The following is a 13,686-nucleotide window of genomic DNA, read 5'->3' as shown; positions in this document are numbered from 1 at the left end:
ACTTGTAAATGCCTTCCTCCAATTGCCTTCTAATGGTGAACACATTTCCCGATCCATCCAGGGTACTTCTCCAAGATCCTGTGGAATAACAACAAAGAACATGTAAAAAATATCTTTGCACTTTACTGAAATGGAACATTCCTAACAAGGTGCAAAATTATAACTTATGCATAGAAATTTGAAGCACATGATAGGATAATTACTTTAGCATGAAAAGAAAATTTAGAAAACCAAGGTTTCAAAATCATATATCATGTTAAATAGTGAGCGGAAACGAATTGCAAAAAATGCATAATGCATTCATAAGGCCCAACATTGGACAAACACAACCCCATAATAGGGAATAACAAAATGATCCACTAAGGGACACTATAATAAGCCTACGAAGAGGCATAAGCTACATATGCTTTATTGAATGAGGGCCTAAAAGGCCATAATGAACATATGCATATACTATCATAAAATGAATTAACACTTAAAGAAATCATTAATGAACATGCTCCAAACATACTTTAGTCAAAATGAACACGGATACAAATGTCCAAAGGCATGACGAATATGAACTTCAATAAGAGGGGCTTTATAAAGGTATATTTAACACGCATAGATCAATAATAGAGTTTTTCACATCTTTAGGGAGAAGATCTATGTCAAACAAATGTCATATATAAGAAGCATGATTTGACTAAGTATATTAAAACATTCACCCAAGATTCAAGAATAAATATCATTTGAGACAAAAGACTCATTTTGCATATCAAATACAAAAGTGGCCGAAAAACTGTAAGCACTTAATATATAGATTAAATGCTAAAATATTAATTTGATTTAAAAACATATCATAGATATGATTCACTTGTATCTAAAAACACAAGTTATGAATGAAATTTTGCAATTTTCAATAGTAGTTCATCCACTACAAGCAAGTACCTCATTAGTCCTCCAAAACCTACAAATCAAGTGTATAAGCTATTAGAACAAGAACATAACCATAATGCCATTAAAGGCCAAAAGACACACACAAAGGTGTGTAAAAATACCTCTTGTCTACATGTAATAATACTTGAAATGAGTGTATCAACGACAAGAACAAGAGAATACATGCCAACATGGACCAAAAGCATCTCTTGTCTATGTAAAAAGACACTCAAAAACAAGTATGTTGAGCTACTACAACAAGAGTATCAAGCCAACCATAGGCTAAAACACAATACATCTCTTGTCTACATAAAATGGCACTTGAAATGAGTGAAAGAAGTCAACCATGGGCATACATTGCAGCAACTAGAACATGGACTAAAATCACACACCATGGTGTGAATCAACGTGCCTTGTCTACATATAATAACACTCAAGACAAGTGTATTAAGCTACTAGACCAAGAGAACAAAAGTCAACAAAGGGCTACCAACACACAAAGGTGTAATAATGTCTTGTCTACATATGATGACACTTAGATAAGGGGCATAAAAGGAGAAGACTTTTGAGGCAATAAAACTTGTAATGACGAACATATAAATAAAACCTTGAATCAATAAAATAATATTCCTTTTAAAAAGAATACCCATAACAATAACATTTTGGAATAAATGTGTGAATATACACACACCAAGAACACTTGGAACACTTGTGCACAAAACACGAAATCACAAATGTGCAAATGCACTCATAAGATTCAATAATCCCAAAAACCTTGATTTTAATATACCTTAAAACATTTAAGGTTTCATATATCCATCATATTTACATATAAATGAGAGCATCCACTAGATCAATGGCCAAAAGAGAAAAAACGAGTGACACACTCATAATTAGAGATCATAGAACAAATCATTTTAAAGTCCCCAAGGTGCCCATAACTCACCTCAACAACCATCTTTAATATGGCAAGTGGACAATCTAAAATGACATAAGGTGCCCATAACTCACCTCAACAACCATCTCTAATATAACAATAAGGCCATAAAAGGATTGATGCATCATATAACAACTTGTGATGGATAAAATAAGTGCCATAAAAGGCAAAAATACCTTTTCAACAAACATAATGACATAAAGAAATCATCTTGGGATAATCAAGAGAAGATAATCAAGCTTTTAACAAAGACATCACAAGAACCGTAATGGTTCACAAAGAGAGCTTTAACACAATATCCAAGAAAAAGATATTCAAAAAATACTTGAAAATTTATAGAATTGAGATTAAATCCCATACAACAAATTTTAATATTCTTTGATTGTGATGAGATATGCGGAAACTTACAAAGTGCCATAAGCACTTACAAAGTTTTATAATGATTCGACAAAAGAATCAATATCTAAATTCATTACACTCTCACCAAAAGAAATGTGCACAAAAGCTCCACAATGTAAAAATGTCTACGAAGAGACAATACGCATACAAGCATAAATACTTTATAAAAGAAGTGCACGAAAGCACTCTCACAACACTTGAACAAAATACGCAAAAACCGTATAAATAATAAACATGCAATAATGCATGTATTTCATAAAATGAAAGCAAATGCTTGAGACTCTCAAGCTTTAATTATGCAATTATATGCATGATAAATGCAATTTAAGACAAAGAAGACCATATTATGGTCAATGTAGGCACCCTTAGAGATACAATCAAGAGGTTTTGAAACCTTATGTGAAAAATACAAACAAACATGTTTATAAAGTTGCATCATTAGAAGAAAAATCAAAAATTAATGAAATCTTTTATACCAAAGGATGCAATAGATACACTACGCATTCTATATAGTGTGAGAAGATTTTTTAAAGGATCTTTCCTAATGAACACAATGGTTCATACAACATATTTATCAAAAAAACAATTTTTCAAAATTCTTTAAATAAACCAAAACCATTGAGAGACTTTTAGGAGTTCATAAATATTTATCATTAACAAGAACTACTTAGGGTTCATAAAAAAGTAAACCACAAAGATTTAGATGTGAGAAATTCTCGTACAAAATATATATATATATATACTTTTTTTTTGTTTTTCACAAAAAACATGCACTAAAAATCATACACAAGAGTTTTTAAGCAAAGATCATTAATTTAGCAAGAAATCATATATAAAAAGTTAACTTATATGTTAATCACGAAATTCTTATGAAAAAATCATAAATCTCACATAATTGAAAAACAATTTTGCAAAACATAAATTACTATTATATGTGATGAGGAATCGATTAATATATAACCAAGAATTATATATTTGGACAATAAACAAGTTCACCAAATTTAAAAAGGAGATATTTTAAAATATACGAACATGCGAAATGTGAAAGGAAATGATTCAACTAAAAACACTAAATGTGCAAGAAAAATAGTTTCATAATGCATAATATGTTAAGAAAAGAGATACATACCGAAAACTTCTAAAAAAAGAGAGGAACAATGAATACTTCGTCATTTCTTGAGCACCACGCTTTCCGTGGCACCAAAAGACAACCCCATCGTAACCTCGCTCTGATACCATGTAATGAAATGACTTTTAATGCATTAGGTTCAATAATGAACCAATGCACGTGCACATGAAGTGTGAATATACCCACTAAAGGGAACAACACAAGCACATAATGTGCTAACACATAACCCACAAAAGGGGCAAAATGCCTATAAGGCATAAGTTAATATTATTGAAGAGAAAAGGGTGTAACACCCATTACAATGGAGCAAAAGCTCCTTCTTGAAGTGAAAAATACAAAGGGGAGAGCCCCTATTTATACACTCTCAAAGGGACCACCTTGGGGGCTCCCAAAGGAGACGTTGGAGAGCCCCCAACGGTCACATTTGTGACCGTTGGGGGCTCCCAACGTCTCTATTGGGAGCCCCCCAATATGGTACGAAAAACAAAAAAACAGAAAATAAAAGAAATATTACAATGCATATTCCAATTGGAATATGCGTAAAATGATAAATTACAAGAATACCCTTGAGGGTATTTTAGGAAGAGAAAATATATATTTATATATATAAATAGAGATATGTATACGTATCTTTATATATATATGTACATTTAAGGATTATATTTCAACATACATATATGTGTACGAGTACACATATTTTAACACCATTGTCATACCCACACACTAATTAGCAATTACTCAGATACTGACTTCACAATGAAAATAATGAAAAAAGCATAGTAACCACTGAGAAAACATGAAGATGAAGATGCAAGAACAAGAGAGAAAAATGAGAGAAACCAGTTACCTATTTCATTGTCATTCTAAGTTATGAGAGAACTCACTTATTAAAAAGGGTTGACCCCTTTAGAGTACATCAAAAGAAAAGATAAAAGACAAGTATACCCCCTTCACTATAGGGAATGCACATAATAACATTATAAACTTACTTTACACATATTTATACTACTTTATATTACATATACTTTCAATACTCCCCTTCAAACTTGGAAAGATGTTAGGGAATTATTCCAAGTTTGGAAAGGAAAGAACTGAAATGCAAAGGAGAAAGACTTTTTTGTAAACACATCTACTGCTATTTGATTCCTTGAGCTGACATGCTCCAAAGCTATAATTCCATCTTCATAAGCCCTTCTTGTATACTGGCAATCTATGTCACATGGGTGCGGGTGCGAGTGCGGGGATTCGGCACTTCCAAAAAAACCGAGTGCAGGGGTGCGGCAGGGGCAAAAATGTAAATTTGAAGTTTTAACAGTTAACATTGTCATAATATCATTCATCATGCATGCAATATATAAACTTAAATATCAATCAAATAAGTAAAGCAATTACATAAATCAACCTAAATATCAATCAAATAAGTAAAGCAGAAAAGAACTAAATTACATACCAAAGTATATCCTGATGAAGTAATTGATCTTAATAATTTTCTTCTTCATCATCAAATGCATCATTAGAAGGAATACTGGGTTTCATGTTTGTTATGTTGAAATCATGCTCTCCCTCGAAGTCACACTCTTCTGGGTTTACATCCCAAAATTTGAATTTTTCTTGTATGCGTTACAAACCCAATTTGAAAATGTTAAATACAATACAAGTATATTTAAATGAAAAACTAAGAAAGAATCAAATAACTAAGAGAGCAAATTAATACATGTATTCATCATTGGTTCGCGAAAGTAATCGAAGATTTGAATGAACATATATTAAATCCTCTGCACGCTTGCTGGTGAGTTTGTTTCTCTTCATGTTGTGGATTTTAGAATATGTGCTCTAATTTCTTTCACAACAAGATGAACTAGCAGACTGTGATAGCAATCTTAATGTAAGACGTTGGAGAATAGGTGTTTCTGATCCAAATGTTGACCACCATGTGATAGGATCTATATTATCTTCTTCTCTCGCGGATAATGTCGGTTCATATAATCTCTAAGATGAAAATTTTTCAAACTCTTGTGTGACTTGATGTAGAAGATATGCTTCTGGAAAAACTCTTGTCATACACATATTTCTATGTCTTGATAGCTCTGGGTCTAAATTTGGAGGGACACGACCAATACCACCAACCCGCCACTTATTTGCATAATATTTTGGATTAAGAGAATGTGTCATGCAATGCAAAGGAATGTTGCTCTTATCTCATCTTCTGACTAAAATTGAATGAATATGATTAAAAAAATCTGAATCATCCAATGCAGGCTTTTTTTTCTTCATGCTTGAAAACTATAGCTTGTATTTTTTAAATCATATTATCCCACATTTCATAAACTCTGTGAAGCATGGGCTCATCCTTATCAATTTCTCTTAACATTTCCCAAATAGGTTACGTAAATTGAAGGAAGTATACTATTGTCCCAAAACTCATCATCAAGAATGAATTTTTTAATTTCTTGAGTCTTGATATCATCATTAGCACGATAGAATGTCCAATTTTCATCAGTCACTATGTTAATCAAAGCATTCTTCACTCTTTTAATCATCTTCACCATCACAATGATGGACGCAAAACGTGTTTCAACGACCTTCAACAATTTCAAGTCAGAATGCCTATTAAATATAGTATTAGCACGATGGTGGTTAACAACAAAATTCCTAATGCTTTTGACATTTCTTTCTAAATCTTCAATCCATGAACATAAAGCATATGCTTGTGAATTTTCTTCTTCTTTGGGGTTGCAAATGCTCTTTAGGGCCAAATTTAAGCTGTGTGCTACACAAGGAGTCCAAAAAATATGAGGGTACTCACTCTCCAAACTCAACGCTGCACTTTTACAAACTGGAGCGTTGTCTGTAAAGATTTGTACCACTTTCTGATCACTCACTTCTTTTATGACTTCTATAAACAATCCCTTCAAATACTCTGCATTTTTATATTCCCCAGATGCATCAACTGCTTTCAAGAATATTTGGTCACTAAGCGAACAAGCAATGAAATTGATCAGTGGACGCCTTTGAATATCTGTTCATCCATCAGACACAATAGAAACTCCATTTTGCACCCATGAATATTTTTTAATCTCTAGCAACCTATCCACATTTGCCCTCTCTTCTGCAAGAAGTGTGGTTCGTATTTTTTCTGAACTTGGAGGCACATAACCACTTAAATTACAATTTGCCAAGGATGTTACTAAATCCTTCCAATAAGGATTTCTAGCCGCATTAAATGGGAGTGAACCAGAATAAAAATACCTCTCAACTTTTCTATTCAATTCTTCTCTTCCATATGTATTGAATGTTGCTTGTATCGTTCATCTACCTCCTATATTGACTTTTCTTTTTTTTCAGCATCTTCTTGGTAGCTTGCAAATGGCACACTAACTGCACAAGAATCGACCATTGCCTTTCGCTTCTCATATTCATCTTGTGTTTTCTTGTATTGTCTTCGCATTGCCTCATCAACTTTTCTGCATGCTGAGATGTCATGTCCTGGTATCTTCAACAAATGAGCATTCACTCTTGTGTAAGACCCAACAAAATCTCTTTCGCAGAGCTTGCATCGAAATCTCTTATTTTCACCACCTCCTTCTCAAGTTTTTGCAAGTTTATCTACATGTACCCATAGTGGGCCCATATCATCAATCCCACTGCAACTATCAGCAGAACTCACATGTTGGGATGAGGATGACGCAAGTCCTTTCCCTTTATCCATCATTTTTATCCTGAAAACACAAAAAAAAATACATTCAAAATTTCAAATCAATTATACTCGACCCCCTCCCCTGCCGAAAACAGAGGGAGCAGGGGGGGCTCAGCCCCTCCCCTGCCGACCCAACAAGAGAGTGAGAGGGGGGGGGGGGGGCTCGGCCCCTCCCCTGCCAAAAACAGAGGGAGCATGGGGGGCTCAGCCCCTCCCTTGTCGACCCAACAAGAGAGCGAGAGGGGGGGCTCGGTCCCTCCCCTGAAATCAAAGGGAGCAGGGTGGGGGGCTCGGCCCCTGCCCTGCCAAAAACAGGGAGGGGCTCAGTCCCTCCCCTACCAAAAACAGAGGGAGCAGGGGGTGCTCAGCCCCTCCCCTGCCGATCCAACAAGAGAACGAGAGGGGGGCTCGGCCCCTCCCCTATCGAAAAAAGAGGGAGCAGAGGGGGCTCAGCCCCTCCCCTGTCGACCCAACAAGAGAGCGAGAGGGGGGAGGGGCTCCACCCCTCCCCTGCCGACCCAAAAAGAGAGCGAGAGGGGGGGCTCGGCCCCTCACGTGCCGAAAACAAGGAGGGGCTCCACCCCTCCCCTGCCGACCCAAAAAGAGAGCGAGAGGGGGGGAGGGGGGGTGGGGGCTTGGCCCCTTCCCTGTCGAGCCAACAAGAGAGCGAGAAGGGAAGGGGGGGCTCGGCCCCTCACCTGCTGAAAACAGAGGGAGCGAGAGGGGGGGCTCGGCCCCTCCCCTGCCGACATAAGAAGAGAGCGAGAGAGGGTACGTACCTGCGAAAGGAGAGGAGCCTAGGAGGTGGAGCTGGGGTGTCGGTAGGAGAGTGCTCAAGCTGAGGGGGAGAGGAGAGGAGAGATTAGGGGCAAAAAAAAAAATTGCCCTAATCCTCCTTTTCAGCGGGGAAAAAAATTTAATGCCAAAAAGTGGACAAAAATGACCCTGGGTGCATTGACCACACCCAGGGTCGTGTTGACTGCACCCGGTGCCGCACGCGCACCCACGCCACGTCGCGTCGACGCAGGTGCGGCATCTGTTTTGTCGAGTCCCTGTGACTTAGCTGGCAATCTATTTCAATGTGTGTAGTGTGCCCATGAAATTCTGGATCCTTGGCAATATGAATAGCACTCATATTGTCACAATCTATGTCACACGGACTCTGCTCCAAGGTCGACGCACCCGCGTCGACACGCACCGACACGGGTGCGGCTCAGACTCGGTCAACCCGGCCCTGGGTGCAGTCAACACACTCAGGGTCATTTTGGTCTATTTTTTGGAATTTTTTTTTAAAAAAAAAATCTGGTCTGAGAATTTAAAAAAAAAAATTTGTGTTGTGCACAGTCACAGTCACTGTTGTGTTGTGCACTGTCACAGCTGTGTTGTGCAGTCACTGTTGTACACTGTGCAGTCATTGTTGTGCACAGTCATAGTGACTGTGTTGTTCAGTCACTGCTGTGCACACAGTGCACAGTCACAGTGACTGTGTTGTGCACTGTCACAGTTGTGCTGTGCACTGTCACAGTGATTGTGTTGTGCACTGTCACAGTGACTGTGATGTGCACAGACTGTGTTGTCCAAAGTTTTTTAAATTACGCCACACCCACACCTGCACCAATGTGACATAGGTCACAATATAGCTGAGTTTTCTTATCACATGGAATTCCTAATTCCTTCAATAACCATCATAGCCAAATAATCTCAACAACTTGAGTCATCGCTTGTGTTCAGCTTTTGCAGTGGACAAAGCAACCCATTGCTACTTCTTGTTCTTCCACGGGATCAAAGACCTTCCAAGAAAAATACAAAACCCTATAGTGGAAAGTCGATCTCCAGTGGACCCTCCAAAATCAACATCAGAAAAAGCTCTCAACTATTTCCCTGATGAAGACGAGAAAAACAGGTCATAGTGCATAGTCTTTGACATGCCTGATGATCCTGAGTACAGCTGCCAAATGAATCGATCTGGAGGCCCTCATAAATTGACTAACTATATGAACTACATGTGTTATATATGGCCTGAATGTAGTCAAATATATAAAACTCCCAACTAATTGCCTATATACTACGGGATCTTCTAGCTCCACTCCATATGTAATATTCATCTTCACATTAGCCTTCATGGGAGAATTAAATTTTTTTGAAGCGTCAACTAATCTTGCTTTCACAACCAAATTTGTAGCATATTTATGTTGAGACAAGTACAATCCCTTTGGAGAGTACATTATCTCAAGACCAAGAAAGTAATTCAAGCGTCCCATGTCTTTCATCTCAAACATGTTAGCCAGTTTCTTTTTTGTTTCTTCAACCTTCTTTATGCCATCTACTGTGAGTATCATATCGTCAATATAAAGAAGCAATATACATTTCCCAAGTGCAAAAGAAGAAACAAATAAAGCAGGATCATGGTGACCCTGCTCAAAGCCAAGTGATCTTACAGCCGAACTGAATTTCTCAAACAAAGTAGGATCATGATGGTCACCTGTTTGCAAAATGCCAATGACCAATGATGATTTCCAATTGTCAAAGGTGCTAACTTGAATATGCAAACTAAAGGAAAACAAAATACTGTAAATAGTTAAGTCGTTAAACTCTAAATTTGGCATGCCATAGGTGTTTATTCTTAATTGTCAGAACAATCTACAAAAATTTACCAGCCATAGAAATTGAGTACATTTGTCAAGGGACAAAGCCCTTTGTCTAAACATTTCAGAAAATAAAAAAGAGAATGGGTATAAGAAGATTTCTAGAGGGTTATGAACCCTCTTTCTCCAACACAACCACCTTGTTGGGGACTTCTTGGTGGGCAACACTAAAAGTCAAACTGGTGGTTTCTCTGAACTCATAGCATGCTAGACAGCAACCAATACTATTGCCCTTAGTTACTCTCAGTAACTATGGATAGACACTAGGGGGGCCCAGAGAGAGAGAGAGAGAGGTGGGGTTGAGGGAGCCAAAAAAGAATCAAGAGAGAGAGAGTGGGGTGGGACTCATGATTACTCGGGCTCGGGGAGGGGTGGGTCATGGGGCTATAGTGCCCCCTTTGGGTCAAGCACGAGTAGTGCCCACCCTGACCCGAGCACTGCCCACATGCACTCCCTGTTAGGGTGGGCATCCCATTACCACCCTTTGGGGGAATTTTTTGGGTCAGGGTGGGCACATGCCCACCCTACCCACAATGTGGCTTCGCCCCTGGGTGGGAATGGAGTGGCCAAAAAAATGTTAACGGGATTGGAAGAGGGAAAATCAGTACTTTGAGTTCCTCCTTTATGAAGAAGAGGGGCCTGACAATCTAGAACCCAGTTTTTCAAGTGTCTATGACTTAAACTTGATAGTATGGCATCATAGTCACCTATATTGTTCAAGGTAATTTCTCAGCGAGGGTTTTTCTCAAGGAGATTTTTCAAAAGGTGGAAAATCTTGGAAGATTAAGAAATTGAAAAAATATAAATAATAGTAAGAAAGAATGGGTTTTCTATTATTTTTCTTAAAAAATATAAGGAAACAAGTTTTTAAAATACAAAAAGAAACAAAATAATAGAAAAACTGAACTTAAAATATATAAAAATAAAATTTTCAAAAAATTGCAAAAATATCATGATATCACGATATTTTCATTTTCGCGCTATTTTCAAAATATCGCCTATCGACTACCTTAATTTCTCAGGATATTTTCAAAATAGCATCAATATCGGTGACTATCTATGCTACTATGAACAGTACCAAATATAGGCCCATATATATATAAATATATCCCCAATGATTACATGCCAAATTTCTTGCATCCATATCCTACCATCCACACGACCTGCCCCGGGATTATAGCTGCTAAGTAGAATGCAGAATCAATAATTCCTCATAACCAGAATTTTTTACCAAAAAAGTCTGGATGTTTATCAATAATGTTGTTCAGCTGCAGAAATTAAGAAAAAAACATAAAGAATTGCATCCAAAATCAGGATATATCAACCTCATCTATTTTGAAACACAAAAGACATGGATAGAAACCAGTTTCTAGGCAAATGTCCAAAGAACCCTCCAATAAGCAGGTAGACTAGAATACTTCTTGAGGTCTCTAAAAGCCACTATCACTGACATGTTTTAACTGATTACAAATATTCAGTCATTTCACTTGGGTTAAAACTGCAGGATTAGGATATTAAAGTGCATATTTCTTCCAACTCGGAACTATAAGATTCCATTTAGTATAAAACCACACCAACATATTTTTTTTCATCTGGACATGTATGTAAAAGAAGTTATATTACCTGATCCACCCAATCCCAAATGAACCCCCCCTGAAGTCCAGGAGTTGTATCTATTGCTTCCCAATATTCTTTGAGGTTCCCATTACTATTTCCCATTGCATGAGAATACCTGGAACATTTCCAAAAGAAAAAGAAAAATGTGTAGCATGCAGCAGAGAAGAGAACAATGCACTTGGGATCTCGAACAAACTAATCCAGAAGAAAAGCATACTCGCATAAGATCAGGGGTCTGGTTTCTGTGGGGTCCTTGGCAATCTTGATTATGTCCCACATACGCATGTACATAGGGCATACCACGTCTGTTGATGGTGTTCTAGACCCACCTCCTTCATAATGCAAAAACCTGGAGGAGTCCCTTCCCCGGATCCAGCCTGCAGTCGAATTAGAAAAACTGTCACTAATCTTCTCCATTTAAGCAACAAAATAAATATGCTGAATGACAAAACAATAATTTACCAGCTGAAGCAGAATGGTTAGGTCCATATCCAGATTCATTTCCTAGAGACCATAAGATGATGCAAGCATGGTTCTTGTCTCTCTCCACCATTCCTATAACTCTATCAAGCATAGAGTGGGCCCACATTGGCTCCAAGGTGGGATGCTTTACACATCTAGAAAGGTCAAATCCATGTGTCTCTATATTGGCTTCATCTATCATGTACATCCCAAATAAGTCACACAACTCATACCATCGAGTGTGCTGTGGGTAATGACTATTTCTAACAGCATTAATGTTGTTTTGCTTCATCAAGACCAAATCCTAAAACCAATCACAAAAGATGGTATACAACAAAAGTTAAAACCAACCAACTGAAGTCTTAAAATGTTAAAGAAAAAAAATCATTTGTAAACATAAAATTAACCATGTCAATCAAAGACATTATATTTAAAAAAACTGATCACCTTCACCATGCAGGCCTCCACATTTGTTTTCCCCAAACGTGGATGATGTTCATGCCTGTTGACTCCTCGTATTACTACAGGATTTCCATTGACAAGTAGCTGCTTTGGGGCTTGGGATATTTGGCGAATGCCAACTTGGCAAGACTCGCAATCAATGACTAGTCCTGAGGAATCTTTGAGGATGATCACTAGAATATAGAGATTGGGCTGATTAAAAGAATAAGGAATTACATCAAATAAAGCACCATCACAACCACAATAAAATGCCAACACTTTATTGTATTGACAATCATGCCATTAATCAAGAACAATAAACTGAGAGCCCACAGAATTAAAGAACAAAACACACGAGATCTACAACGTAATCATCCTTACAGCAGCTATAAAGAACTTATACCCATTTACAGTAATTATCAGATCAACATTGTCAAATTTGGTACAGTAATTAGCATCAAGTACGCTGACACATAATGGATCCAAAAAGTCTAATAGCCCCCCACGATAATTGCTAATTTATTATTACCAGTACTTTATGATGTTATTGAAATCCCTCATACAAAATCTCCCCTGAATTTCCTTTGCAGATGCGAATAAATAGGTCATTGCATGGTTGTAAATCATTTAATATCAGATGGCCCTATACACGCAAACCTTCTTGCATTGAAGAAAACTTTTGTGCTATCAGGAAGGATAAACCAATGACTTTTTTTTCAGAGACAGAGGTAGAGACTGTTAACAGATAAATTTAGGATGCGCCACTTATCATTTTACACTTATGTGTGACTATGTCCTGGTTTAATTTTTTGCACAGAAAACTATTTCCATGGCATTTATTATAAGAGAAAATTTGTCACTCATTTCTGTCAATCTTATTTGTTCTTTCCTTCTCCATTTCCGCTCATCTTCAAGCATGAATTATAAAACATAGTTGAGAGCTTGGCCAATGGGATGTTTGTAATTTAGCATAGACTCAAGGCTACTTTTACCATTTTACTGATATATTGTTTGTGTTTATTATCATTTTCCCCATTATTTAGACCTGACCAGAAATTCTTTGTCCACACAATGGTGACTTGAACTCCCACATTCTAGCCTTCATCATGCCAGCAAGCAGGTCTCACTCCCAGTGGATTGAATTGTAAAAGCCAGATACTCATAAACACATGCACACCACATGGCTCACGATTTTACATGGATCTGTTTGGGGTAAACCTACATCCACAGTGAACTATCTCTCTCTCTTTCTCAACGTTTTCCAAAGGGAGAGAAAGAGGTTCCTTATATAATCAACATGTTACAAGCCCAATAGGACTCACCTTCTTAGGAGACTCCTCTTAGATTACATTTTATGCTGGGACTCAAAGAGCATAGGCTCATAGGACTCTTGGACGGTTGGTGGGCTGGACACATCTCTTGCTGGACTCTCTCTTCATGT

General features: G+C 37.5%; 1 protein-coding gene across 2 annotated transcripts in view; it reads right to left on the bottom strand.

Annotated features, from left to right (window-relative positions):
- The window catches only part of LOC149819933 (glycoside hydrolase family 2 protein), a 112,792-nt gene that overhangs the window by 39,390 nt on the left and 59,716 nt on the right, over window positions 1-13,686 (bottom strand). For both annotated transcript variants that reach the window (XM_089982613.1, XM_089982614.1), the window contains 4 exons: window positions 12,252-12,458; window positions 11,805-12,108; window positions 11,560-11,719; window positions 11,349-11,457 (listed from right to left, as the gene is read on the bottom strand). In XM_089982613.1, coding sequence (XP_089838739.1) covers window positions 11,349-11,457; window positions 11,560-11,719; window positions 11,805-12,108; window positions 12,252-12,458 — 780 coding nt within the window. The remainder of the gene's footprint in view (window positions 1-11,348; window positions 11,458-11,559; window positions 11,720-11,804; window positions 12,109-12,251; window positions 12,459-13,686) is intronic.

The sequence above is a fragment of the Nuphar pumila genome, chromosome 12, assembly GCF_984573655.1.
Source record: "Nuphar pumila chromosome 12, dmNupPumi1.hap1.1, whole genome shotgun sequence".
NCBI lineage: Eukaryota > Viridiplantae > Streptophyta > Magnoliopsida > Nymphaeales > Nymphaeaceae > Nuphar > Nuphar pumila.
The sequence above is the reverse complement of the archived record's forward strand: the minus strand, read 5'-3'. Positions and strand labels throughout refer to the sequence as shown.